Source organism: Falco biarmicus, chromosome 20, assembly GCF_023638135.1.
Source record: "Falco biarmicus isolate bFalBia1 chromosome 20, bFalBia1.pri, whole genome shotgun sequence".
Taxonomy (NCBI): Eukaryota; Metazoa; Chordata; class Aves; order Falconiformes; family Falconidae; genus Falco; species Falco biarmicus.
In genome coordinates this window covers 28,464-40,574 of record NC_079307.1, presented here as the reverse complement: position 1 = coordinate 40,574, position 12,111 = coordinate 28,464, and the positions used below count along the sequence as shown (strand labels likewise).

The following is a 12,111-nucleotide window of genomic DNA, read 5'->3' as shown; positions in this document are numbered from 1 at the left end:
CTTGAGCGGTTTTTTTTTTTACTTGAAGCTCTAGTTTTCTAGTCCTGTCTTTATACTGTACAATATTTTGTATGTTGAAGCTTGTATTAAAGGCTTGTTCACTTAACTTAACTTTTGGCTGGTGTGCGATTTACACGCCCTCACACAGGCAACCATTTGTCTCCCCCCAGCCCTGAGGAGGAAACAGGTCCTGGCTGGGGACAAGTTATTTATACACGGAAAACAAATTATGAAGTTTATTTTAGATAAATTATGTCTCTTAGCAGACAGCATTCAATTTATTGCACTATAGCACATCTGCGATACAGAGCTACAAGACATCATATGAGAGTTTTGTATTATTCAGTGTAGCACTTCAGACCGGGATCAAGAGGCACTCAAAGGGGGGGAGAAAGGGTGCAGGAAAGCAGCAAGCAGCCACCGCTAATTTTCTTTTTTTTTTTTTTCTTTCCCCCTCCTTTTTACTAGCAAATAACGCTGAGGCCAGCGGGCAGGAGACAGGCCATGATTAGCACTACCTGACCAAGCTGCCACAGCTCTCCAGCTCCTGCCCAAATATGTGGAGTCCAGGTACCCTGCTCCAGGGTCCTGGTGACGACAGAAATGGGGACCTTAAGGCAATTTAGTATCTCCTCTGCAGCCCAATGCAGGCCATCGCCATTTTTGGTTTATCAGCTTCAGTGGAGCTGCTGCTAGCAGCGACATTAACAGCCAGATCATCTTAACACTGCTGCCAAGCAGTGACTATCCTGCGCACCCCTGACAAAAGTCACTCCTGTGTCCTCCCTAAGCTGGTCTAAAAAAAAAAAAAAAAAAATAATCAAAAGCAGCTCAAAAAAATGCCTTCAAACCCCCCAAAAAGCACAGCAGGTTCCTGTGCTGCCCACCCACCCCGTGCAGCATGAACAATACAAAGCTCTGGATTCAGCCTCCCTGCAAGGGAGCCTGCATCACTTAAAACAGAGTGAAGGAAGCCAGGGAAGAGCTTTTGCTGGATAAAAGGTGTTTTATCCAAAAAAAAAAAAAAAAAAAAAAAGTACCCCTCACACTGGTATCCCTTCATTCTGTTCTGCACTACACGGGAAAGACTAATTGGTAACGGGGTAAAGCATGTTCTTTTCAGACATCTGCAAACAGCAATTTGGTGTTTTTTAGGCCTTCATGAGCGCTGCGACCACGGCCTTGGCATTAAGGCTTCGCAGATCACAGTAAGTTTGTCCAGTGCCAACGAAAACGATGGGCTTGCTCGTGATGTAGGTCATGGAGATAGCGGCACCAACCTGCCAAGGGCAACAAGCAGCATTAGCTCACAAATGCAGCACGGCCCCCTCAGGGGAACGCATCTAAGAGTTTTGCTAATATTCAGCCTTTTTGTACTTCTCCATGTGATCCCTATATGCCCTGCTGCAGTAACATGTAGAATTTGAGGCACCTCCTGGCCCCGTTTTTCACATGCACAGAAAATTGCTAGATTTTGTTTAAATGGCTTAAATGCAAGAAGCAAGCAGGGGAGGGCACCTGGGACAGCACACTACCGCTCATGTTTGCCAATTTCCATCCCTCCTGCTCTGGTCACCAGTGGAAAGCTCTGTGCGCCATCACCTCAAGAGCCTCCTTACCTTGTCATCAATGGTATCGAACTTGGTGAGGACAATCCCGTCAATGAGCCGCGGTGTCTGGGCCATGGAGTGATCAGCCAGGGCCTTGTTGAACTTGACCTGAGGGAAAGAATGGAGCCGAGAAATGTATTTGTGGTGCTGCTGCTGCCCAAATCTCTGAGAAAACCTACCAAAAGCAGGTTTTTCCCCACCTCAGCCTTTCCAGAAGCAAGGTCTCAACACTCACCAGCTGATCCACAGCCTCGTTTCCCACCAGCGCTTCTCCAACAAACAGGACCAAGTCAGGAGCGTTGACAGCGATGAGCTTGGCCAGCGCCGTCATCAAGGGAGCATTGTCCTGCATGCGGCCGGCTGTGTCCACCAGGACCACGTCAAAGCTCTGGTTCCGAGCTGGGGAGACAAGCAGACAGCGTTAGGCAGGATGCTCCCCCAAAACAGCATCTCCCACCACTGGTTTCCCATGTACCATAAGAGATGGCCTCCATGGCGATCCCCGCAGCGTCCTTGCCATAGCCCTTCTCGTAGAGCTGCACCATGGTCCGCCCACCGTGGCTCTCCGGAGGGTGCAGGGCGTTGAGGCGACGGGTGTGGGTGCGGAGCTGTTCCACTGCTCCTGCGCGGAAGGTGTCGCAGGCGGCAATAAGGACGCTGAAACCATTCTCAATGAGCCAGAACGAAATCTGCAAGTGGCAACAGATCAAAAAAAGGTTCATTAACAGCCACAGCCTGACTTCATCATGCTGGTCCCAGAGAACCAGGAGGATCGTGTCCTACCTTGGCCAGGTTGGTAGACTTCCCAACACCGTTCACACCACAGAAAGTGACCACGTAGGGTCGGCGATGGCGCTGGGCATCCATGACATCACGGAGGACATCCACACGGCGCTGAGGCTGCAGGATCTGCACGAGAGCCTCCTGCAGGGCTTGCTTCACTGTCGAGGTCACCGCTGGGAAGGAGAGAGAAAGGGAACCCATCATGCCTGGGGAACACTCCTGAGCCCCAAACCACAAGCAGGAGGCTACGTGACCACTTACTGGTGAACGTCCCCATCACCTTCCCTTCCAGTTTCTTAGCCACCGATTCACAGAGCTGCACTGCAATCTCAGCTGCCACGTTTTTTGCTTCAAGGAGGAGATAGAGGGAAGTTAGCACTGCTGAGAAGGTTACACGCGCCAGACATCAGCGTCAAGGGAAGGATGGAGTCAGCATGCAGGATCCCCACCCGACGAGACTGCTGCCCCCCTTTTGATGCAGTGTCAGGGCTGCCTCAGAGGCAAGAGAGGAACCCACCACAGTTCCTGTAGGCAAGAACATCCCAAACCATGGGTGCTGCTCGATGGGAGCACAGGGAACCACCTCAAACTAACCCACTCAGAGCGGATCCAGACGTACCGATCAAGTGATCCTTCATCTTCTCCAGTACGGGGTCCATGTCCTCTCTTGTCAAGCTCTTGGAGCCCACCAGGCCTTTCAGCATGCCAAACATGCCCCCCAGGCCTCCCTTCTTCACGCTGCGGAGAAGTGGAGGAGTGACCTTTAGGCTCAAGGAGTGAGTCGCACAGGCCACACAGCAGCCAGATGCAAGAGCCCACCATGCAGCTGACAAACACTGTTTTGTCCCTACTGCATTACTGGTTACACTGGAAGAGGAGTTACAGGAGAGAAATCAAGAAGCATGCAACAAGGTGGGGCTGCAAGAGCCTCTACCTGGGTTTTGAAGGGTTCTGAATAACCTTCTCCTCTTCAGCTTCATCATCACTCTCATACTCAAGGTCGTAGAGGCGGCCGGGCTCCCGATTTCTATCCCCCAGGGCCTGTGAGGGGACGAAAAGACACACGCTGAAAACCGGCAACCGCTTACTGCCATCCCCTTCACCCGCTTTTGCTGTCACATGAGGTGACATATCACATCGACAGCAGCAGAGGCAGCTCTGCAGAGATCTTGGCCACGAGGGCTCGGCGGGATGACCCCATCCAGCGCCGTTTGCAGCTGCCGCAGCTGGAGAAATAACCCTTCAGACAGCAGCTGTGCGGGCTGGGTGCTGTGATCCCCATTTCGCACACCACCGCAGCCAGCCGTGGAGACCAGGCTGGGTTCGCAACGCCCAGCTGGCCCCAGAACAATGCACTAAAGCAGACGAAGCGACCTGACTTTTTCTTACTGTATTAGGGTCAAATTCCTCTATGGGACAAGCCTCCGCGCTTCCGTTGGTAGCGGTGTTACTGTAATCGAGTACTTTGGCATTAGAGTTCCCCAGATCCCACACTCGGGGCTTCTTCCCCTTCTCCTTCTGTGCCTCAGGCTTTGGAGATTTGCTGAAATAAAGACCAGAAAGACATTTTGTTCAGTGCAAGGAAGCAGCTGCAATTGCCTCTTTAGAAAATGTAAAAGTTAAAGAGCCCAGATTACCCAAAAAGGCAGAAATTAAGGCTAAACCTGGCTGATTTAGTCTCCAGTTTAGCTATCTGAACTTTAACCCTGTATCAAACTACTTTACCTCAAGCCAGGTATTGATGCACCACTGCCCTTTGCTCACAGTGCAAAAGCCTCACTAAAAAGAGGTCTGGACCTCTCCCAGGCACACTCTGGGTTTCTGGCTCTCCCAGGGAAAGGATCAGGCTCTATTATCCCTCTGGGACCCGCAGCACACCCTCTCCCAGTCTTTCCAGCAAGTAGGGAAATAAAGAAAAGGGAAATAAGGTCCAGGAAAGCAAGGTCTGGCTTCCAGAGGTCACCGAAAAGAGGAGAGACTCAGCAATGGCCAAGGCACACCAGGAAGGTGTGAAGCACATGTAGACCGACCATGTCCTCATTACCCACCTGGACTTCTCCCCAGCTTTCATGTGTCTCTTGAAGAATTCCTCCCGGTTCTTTTGCAGGATTTCATCCTTGGTCAGTTCCTCCCTGTCCCCAGCTGTGGAGGGCTGCTTGTCACCCGCAGATGCTTTACCAGGTGCTGCAACAACTTCAGTTCCTGACGGAAAAAGCCCCGACGCAAGCTCAGACCAGCGTTTGGGTGCTACAAGAGGACTGGGAAAGTGCAGGCTGGGACACAATTCTGGAATATTTATTTCCCCCCCATCCCACAAATACATTTTCCATCAACTCACCCTCTTTTTTGGAACCTTTGTTCTTCTTGTTCTTGACCTTCTCCTTTGGTTTCTCCCCTCGGGTTTCTATCATACACTTGACAGTCTTCTGGGACTTGAGAGACTGCTCAAACGTCTTCATTACCGTGGGAGCTCGGACTTTACTGCTCTCCTCTGCATCCCTGCAGGGAGGTGGCCCGTTAGCCTGAATTTTAGCTCTGTCCCTCCCACTCCCCCCCGCTCTAAATGGCAACTTGAGAGGAAAATCAGACTCTGCTACCAGAGGAGGCGCATGAAGTCGTCTTTAAAATCAAAGGTGCCATTTAGGAGGCCCAGGGTGCCCTTCTGCTGGAACTCATTGCGATACTTGTCTCTGAACTCCTTGTGAACGTCGTCTATCAACTTGTCGACATAGGTTAGAGTCAGGATCTTCTGAAACCCCACCTGCAAAGCAGCACAGCAAAAAGATGTTGCTCTTTCAGGTAATTTAATTGCGGCATCTAGCTGGTGAGGAAATGAAATCCTCTCCGTTTAACACTGAGCTCTTTAATTTCACCAGGCTTCAGGCTACATTTTGTAGTCTGGCTTCCAAGTTTTATATCCTCTCAAAAAGGGGGGAAGAAAAAAAAACCAACCACAAAACAGCTCAGACCTTTGTTTTAAAAGGCAACACCAATAAAAACAGGTTGACTGCTTCATAGCGACAAAGACACATAGTCAAAGACCAGAAAGCCTTTTGCTTATCTTTACGTACACAGTGAAGGTTGCATGGGTTTACAGATAAGGTACAGGGAGACTGAAAGGGAGAGTGTCCCTGAAGTAAAGGGGATGATACATTTCTGGCTTTTTTAAAATAGATCTGGTCAAAGTAAAAACTTTTATTAGAATGTAACAGCCTGTCCAGCTTCTATTTGAGGTTTAATAAGTTTTAATCCTATCGCAGATGATTAAAATAAGCTGCTACCACAGTGGCATATGACTGAGAGACACCCACATCCACCCACTGAGTCGACTGAGCTCCTCGGGAAGAAGCACAAAGGAGCAGGAAGCCTGGCTATGCCGGGATCACCACCTGGCCCTCCAAGGCTCTTCTGGAGCTGGGAATGATGAAACCCACATCCTACCTCCTCATCCCCCAAAATCCCAGAGCAAGAAGGAGCTACCCCTGCTCTGGGAGTCGAGGTAGAGCCCTGCACCATTAAACCACAAGCCGGTTAATTGTTCTCCCCATTTTCAGGCCAGATTAGCACTAACCAATGTGCGATCCAGCACCGTGCCATTTCCCAACTGGCACCAGCTCTTCCGCCAGGCCAACACATCCCAGTTTCCCCACGCTGACACGGGCAGGTGTTGGCACAAGGAGGAGGGGAAAAAAAAACAACACGCCAGGAAAAAGCCTTTGCGTTACCAACACGCGAGCCACCTGCTTTCCCAAGCGGCGGTGGCAGGAAAATTTTAGGGAGGCAACGGAAAGCCTTTGGGAAGGTGTTAAACAGCCTTTTCCCAACCGAGCCAGATGTGAAGACCCTTTTTCTGGAACAATCCCCCTCCCTCAGAGTTTCAGAGCACCCAGGGCGGGGGGGGCGGGACTAGGGGAGGCAGCTCACCACAAACACCAGCTCAAACTGGTTGTCCAGTTTGTACTTGAGCGTGAGGGCTTCATGGGTGAAGGAGTTGTTGCCACCTCGCTCCTAGGGGAGAGGAACCGTCAGAAGGGGGTGCCAGCAGTGAGGAGACCCCCACACATCATCCCTGTCATCTGCCCCACTCCAAGCAGTCCAGCACCGCTATAGTGCTGTTATAGGTTATGCTGTTATAAGTGGGGCGCAGCCCACCCCCCTGGGCAGGTGGTCCCACTCTTCCTCCCCCCGATGGGTCAGCCCCAGGTTGGTGGGCCCACCCATATATCCCCCCTTTCCCAAGCAGGTGGTCCCACCCATTGCCCCCCCCAAACTAGGTGATTCCTCCCCCATAGGTGGTCCCATCCATCTGGGTCCCCCTGGTAGGTGGTCCCACCTGTGTGTCCCCCTCCCCAAGCAGGTGGTCCAATCCATTGCCCCCCCAACTAGGTGATCCCCCCCTCCAAGGTGGCCCCACCCATCTGTCTCCCCCTCCCCCATAGGTGGTCCCACCCATGTGTCCCCTTCCCTAAGCAGGTGGTCGCATCCATCGCCCCCCCAACTAGGTGATACCACCTCCCATATAATTGATCCAAACCCCCCCTCCCCAGGTAGTGGTCCGCCCAGCCGCCCCCCACACCCCCCGCAAGTGGGCCCGCCCGTTCCCCCCTCCCCAGGCAAGTGGTCCCAACCCAACCATTTAGCCCCTCCCCGGCGGGTGGTCCCGGCCGCGTCCCCCCCCACCCCTCAGGTGGATGGTTCCGCCCGGCCGCAGTTCCCCCCCCCGTCCGGCCCGGCAGATGGTGCCGGCCGCCCGGCACCGACCTGCAGGAGGACGGAGCGGATGAGGGCGTTGACGGGAGCGGTGGCAGCAGCGGCGGGCCCACGGACACCCTGGAAACACCAGAGGACGAGGCCGCCCTTGCTGAAGATGGTGAAGAAGTCGAGCATGGCGGCGGCGGCGGCGGCGCCGGGCCCGGCTCCGCGCACACGTCGCACTGCCCCCCGCGCTTCCGCCGGAAGTTGACTCCCCGCCGCGCTCCCATTGGCGGAGATGGCGGAAAGGGGCGGGGCTGCGACGGGCGAATAGCGGCGCGGGGGCGGTGCGGGGGCGTGGCCAGTGACATGCTGCGCTGCAAGTGTCCTCTGCTCCCTCTGAGGCGGGGGGTCCTGGGGGGGGGTCCCGGGGGGGTCCCCGGGCCCAGGGAGGCCTCCAGGCCGCCCTCCAGGCCGCCCCCTCCGCACCACCGCCCCGCTCAGCTTCGATATCTTCCGCGGTGAGACCCGGGGGGGGCCGGGGTCGGAGAGACTGTGGGGATTTGGGGCGTCTCTGGGGGTCCCAGGGGCAATGGGGAGGGGGGGGGGAATGCTGGGAATGGGGAGGGGGCCAAAAGAGTGGGCGGGTCCCAGGGAATGAGGGGGGATGGAGGTGTGTTATGGGGGGATCCCTGGGAATGGGGGCCTGGGAGTGGGTTATGGGGAGATCCCGGGGGGTGGGGGGGGGGGTGGGCTACGGGGTTGTCCCTGGGGTCTGCGTGTTTCAGAAGGGGACAGGGCGGCCTGGGGGATCTTGGGGGCTGGGGGTCCCACGGGGCGGGGGGGGCGTTGGGGGGCCTGGGGATTGGGGTTCCCAAGAGAGGTCTGGAGGGGTCCAGGAGGCCCAGGGAAAACTGGAGGGGGGGGCCATGGGGGGTCCCAGAGGGGACTAGGGGGTCCCAGGGGACTGAGGGAGATCCTGGGGGGGGGGGGGGGGGGGTGCGGGCAGAGCAGACTGGGGGTACCCGGGAGGGACTGGTGAGGGACCCACGAGACTTGGGGTGGGGAGGGCGTCCCAAGGGGGTCACAGAGACTCCTGAGGGGGCATCCAGGGAACTGGGGGTGGCTGGGAGTGGTCCTAGGGGGGGCCAGGGAGTGCAGAGGGTCCTGGGGGGATCCAGAGGGAAGTGGGGTGGTCCCAGGGGGGCTGCCAGCTCTGCCCCCCAAAACCTGTCAGCTCCCGCCCCCCGATACGCCAGCAGAGCTGGGACCGAGTCTGAGACGACTGGGTGAGACTCTGAAGGGTCAGCTGCCTCATCTGGGAGGGGGGGGGGGGGGGCTGGACCCCCCCCGGGACCCTCCCAGACCCACGCCCCCCCGAAGAAGTCGATGTGGTGGTGGTGGGGGGCGGCGTGGTGGGCTGGTCGGTGGCGTACTGGCTGAAGGTGCTGGAGGGCTGGCAGCACGGCATGCGGGTGCTGGTGGTGGAGCGGGACCCCACGGTGAGACACCCCCATCCCGGGGCGGGGTATGGCCTTGGGGACCCTTCCCCCGAACCCCATTTCTTTTGTGGGGGGATGCCTTCTCTTTCAGTATTCCCGAGCTTCCACGGTGCTGTCAGTGGGGGGGATCCGGCAGCAGTTTTCCCTCCTGGAAAATATCCGCATGTCCCGCTTCTCCGCCAGCTTCCTCCGTGACATCAACGTACGTGGGATTATTTTTGGGAGGGGGGGGGCGGTATTTTGGGGGAGGATCCAGCCCCACTCACTGTGGTGCCCCATCTTTCACAGGAGCACCTTGGGGTGCCAAACGAGCCCCCCGTTGACATCCAGTTCCATCCCTCGGGGTACCTCTTCCTTGCTGCCTCACAGGACGCTGCTGCGTTGGAGGACACCGTCCGGCTCCAGAGGTGGGGTACACACACATTGCCCCCCTCACAGGGGGTGATTTTGGGGGGGGGGGGAGGTTGTCTCATCCTGATCCCCCCTCCTCATGCTGGTGTCCCCAGGGAGGAAGGCGTGCAGGTGGCCCTGCTGTCCCCCACCCAGCTGAAAGCAAAATTCCCCTGGATAGACACAGAGGACGTGGCCGTAGCATCCTATGGTATGAGGGGGCAGCATGGGGGGGGGGGGCATGGGGATTCCCCCCCAGCACCATCCTTATCCCCATCCTCATCCCTATCCCCATCCTATATCCCATCCCCACTGGGTGCATCCTTCATCCCACTCTTAATTGGGGAAGGGGGGCTCCAGCCCTTCCAGAATTATTTTTTTTGGATGGGGGGGTGGGTGTCATGCTGCAGTGCCCCCCACAACGTTTCCCCCACCCAGGTCTGGAGGATGAAGGCTGGTTCGACCCCTGGACCCTCCTTAGTGCTTTCCGGCGCAAAGCCACATACCTGGGGGTTCAGAGCTGCAGCGGGGAGGTGCGAGGTAAGGAGGTGGGGGGACACAGTGGGGTGGCCCCCCCACGCCACCCCAGGGACCCACCCCCCTGTCTCAGCACCCCCTAAAACCTCCAGGGTTCGTCATCTCGAATGAGAACAGGGTACCACTGGTGACAGCAACACCGACAGCACGTATCAAATACGTCCATGTGAGTGTGTGTGGGTGTCTCGCCCCATGCAGGGAGGTCCCCATGTGTGTCTGTGACACACACACCCCCCCCATTCATGTGTCGCCCCCCCCCCCCCCCCCCAGATCCACATGCCGGACAGCTTGGAGTACCAGCCAGTCTCCTGCGCCATCGTGGTCAACGCCGCTGGCGCCTGGGCTGCGGAGCTGCTGGAGATGGCCGGGCTACCGAGGGAGCTGCGTGGGTCCCCCCTGCCCATCAAGCCCAGGAAGAGGTGGGAGGGGGGCAGATATTTATGGGGGTTCATGGGAGGGAGCACATCCTGGCATCACCCCACTGTTGTGGACGAACCCCTTGATGCTTTTTGGGCGGTCACAGTGGGGGCATGTACCCCAGCACCCACCACCTCTTTTTTTCCAAGGGGGGCCACGCACCCTTTGGTGCTGTTTGGGGGGGGCAATCATAGGTAGGGGGACACCTCAGCACCCACTGCCCCTCTGTCATGGGTTAGCCCCTCAGTCCTTTCTTTTGGTGGGGGGTAGTGGTGGGGGGCAGCACATCCTGGCACTCCCACCCCTCCATCTTCAGGGGGGGTGAAGCCTCTTGGTGCTTTTTTTTTTTTTTTGGGGGGGGGGTGAGGGCATACATCCTGACACCTTCCAGTCTGTCAGGGGGTGATGTGAACCCCTTGATTCTATTTTTTTGAGGGGTGGGGACACAACACATCCTGGGACCCCCCCACCCCACCCCTCCGGTCTGGCAGGGGGTGGTGTGAACTCCTCAATGCTATTTTTTAGGGGGGAAACAGAGACATCTCAGCCCCTACACCCCAATCTTGAGGGGTGGGGGGCAGCCTGAATCCCTCACCTCTATTTTTTTTTTTTTGGAGGGGAGCACCCTCCATCCTGACAGGTACGTGTACACCTGGCACTGCCCCAATGGCCCCGGCTTCTCCTGCCCCTTCCTCATCGACACGTCGGGGGCTTATTTTCGTCGTGACGGAATAGCTGGCAACTACCTGGGCGGCATGAGCCCACCCGAGGTGAGCCTGCCTGTATTTCACACACACCCCGCCCCCGTTTTGCTGATTGTCTGGATACCAAGCAAAAATGAATTCCCAATCAAATATAAGAAGAAATGCAGTTTATTGTATTATAATATAAGAAAGGAAAATAGCGTGTGATGTGAGAAGAGGGAAAGGTGCCGGTGATTACGCACAATATGATAAAAACCCAGTAGCAGCGATGCACGGAATCATTCCTGCAAAGTGATTAAGGCCAATACAGCACCGATTCCCACCTTAATAACATTCCCATTGTAGCCAGTGCTGGGGGTCTCGGTAACTGGGAAAATCCCTGCGTGGGGGCTTCTGCCCCCTCCCACTGCTCGCCCGCCTTGCAACTCAGTGCAAAAAATAGTTGCCACCCCGAGTGTGTGCAAAGTTTGAAGTTTATGCCCAGGATTCACACGGTTTGCATGCACCAGGGATGTTGGCCAGACGCCCGAGCGTGGTGGAGTTACTGTCGCGACATAGCCACACACAATATTTATTGTGTGGGTGGTCTCCTGCTTGTCTGGGGGCTCAGGACAAGCACCATTAAAGTTAAATTAGAGATTTTCTCATAAGTGGAAATCAGTAATTTTTTTTTGATTTAATAAATATTCACCACACCTATCTTTTTTCTTTTTTTTTTTTTTTTTTTTTTTTTTTAATATCCTCCCCGATTTCTATATTTCCAGGAGGAAGAGCCGGATCCGAGCGATCTCTCGGTGGATCATGATTTTTTCCAGGAGCAGATCTGGCCACGGCTGGCTCGGCGGGTCCCGGCCTTCACATCCCTCCGCGTGCAGGGGTCTTGGGCGGGCTACTACGACTACAATACCTTCGACCATAACGGGGTGCTGGGGCCGCACCCCAACTTGGAAAATCTTTATTTAGCTGCCGGCTTCAGCGGACACGGGCTGCAGCACGCCCCGGCCACCGGCCGAGCCGTGGCTGAGTTGGTGCTGAAGGGGGGGTACGAGACCCTGGACCTGCAGCGGCTGGGCTGCGGGAGGCTGCTGCGGGGGGAGCCGCTGCGGGAGCACGGGGTGGTCTGATGGGGGAGGGGGCACCCCTGGGGTATGGGGAGGGGGGAAACTGAGGCACAGCCCCAGCCCCGGCACGGGGGTTGGTATGGGAGGGGTGTTGTGCCCTGCTGAAATAAAATCGTTGGTGAATGGATCCGGTGGGGGGGTCAGTGGGGGTGCCTGCCCCCCTCCCCATGCCAGGGATGCGCCCCAAGTTGTGCTGGCAGACCCCCCTGCTGGTTAGCCCCAGCTCTGCCCAGTACGGGCTGGGTGCAGCTGCTGTGATGCCCACACCAGTGCTCCCAGTACTAGTGGCCCCGGTGCCTCCCTGCAGCATCCCCACGCTACATCCCAGTCCCAGTGCCCCCATTACACTCCCATA

General features: G+C 56.4%; 2 protein-coding genes across 2 annotated transcripts; one reads left to right on the top strand and one right to left on the bottom strand.

Moving 5' to 3' along the window:
• Window positions 1-222: 222 nt before the first annotated feature.
• Window positions 223-7,347, bottom strand: SRPRA (SRP receptor subunit alpha). The gene is made up of 14 exons (XM_056322664.1): window positions 7,155-7,347; window positions 6,318-6,401; window positions 4,991-5,154; window positions 4,732-4,892; window positions 4,442-4,595; window positions 3,783-3,936; window positions 3,328-3,434; window positions 3,013-3,131; window positions 2,655-2,741; window positions 2,394-2,566; window positions 2,086-2,299; window positions 1,846-2,009; window positions 1,620-1,718; window positions 223-1,280 (listed from the first exon to the last, which is right to left on the bottom strand). Exons 1-14 carry the CDS (start codon window positions 7,278-7,280, stop codon window positions 1,152-1,154), a joined length of 1,935 nt encoding a protein of 644 aa, XP_056178639.1. The 5' UTR covers window positions 7,281-7,347; the 3' UTR covers window positions 223-1,151.
• FOXRED1 (FAD dependent oxidoreductase domain containing 1) lies at window positions 7,279-11,774 on the top strand. Its single transcript, XM_056322928.1, is given in 12 exon segments — window positions 7,279-7,351; window positions 7,490-7,606; window positions 8,348-8,448; window positions 8,450-8,587; window positions 8,679-8,789; window positions 8,876-8,994; window positions 9,094-9,188; window positions 9,416-9,517; window positions 9,607-9,680; window positions 9,785-9,933; window positions 10,572-10,701; window positions 11,400-11,774. Coding segments are annotated over 12 exon segments (1,569 nt in total). The 3' UTR covers window positions 11,760-11,774.
• Window positions 11,775-12,111: the final 337 nt, after the last annotated feature.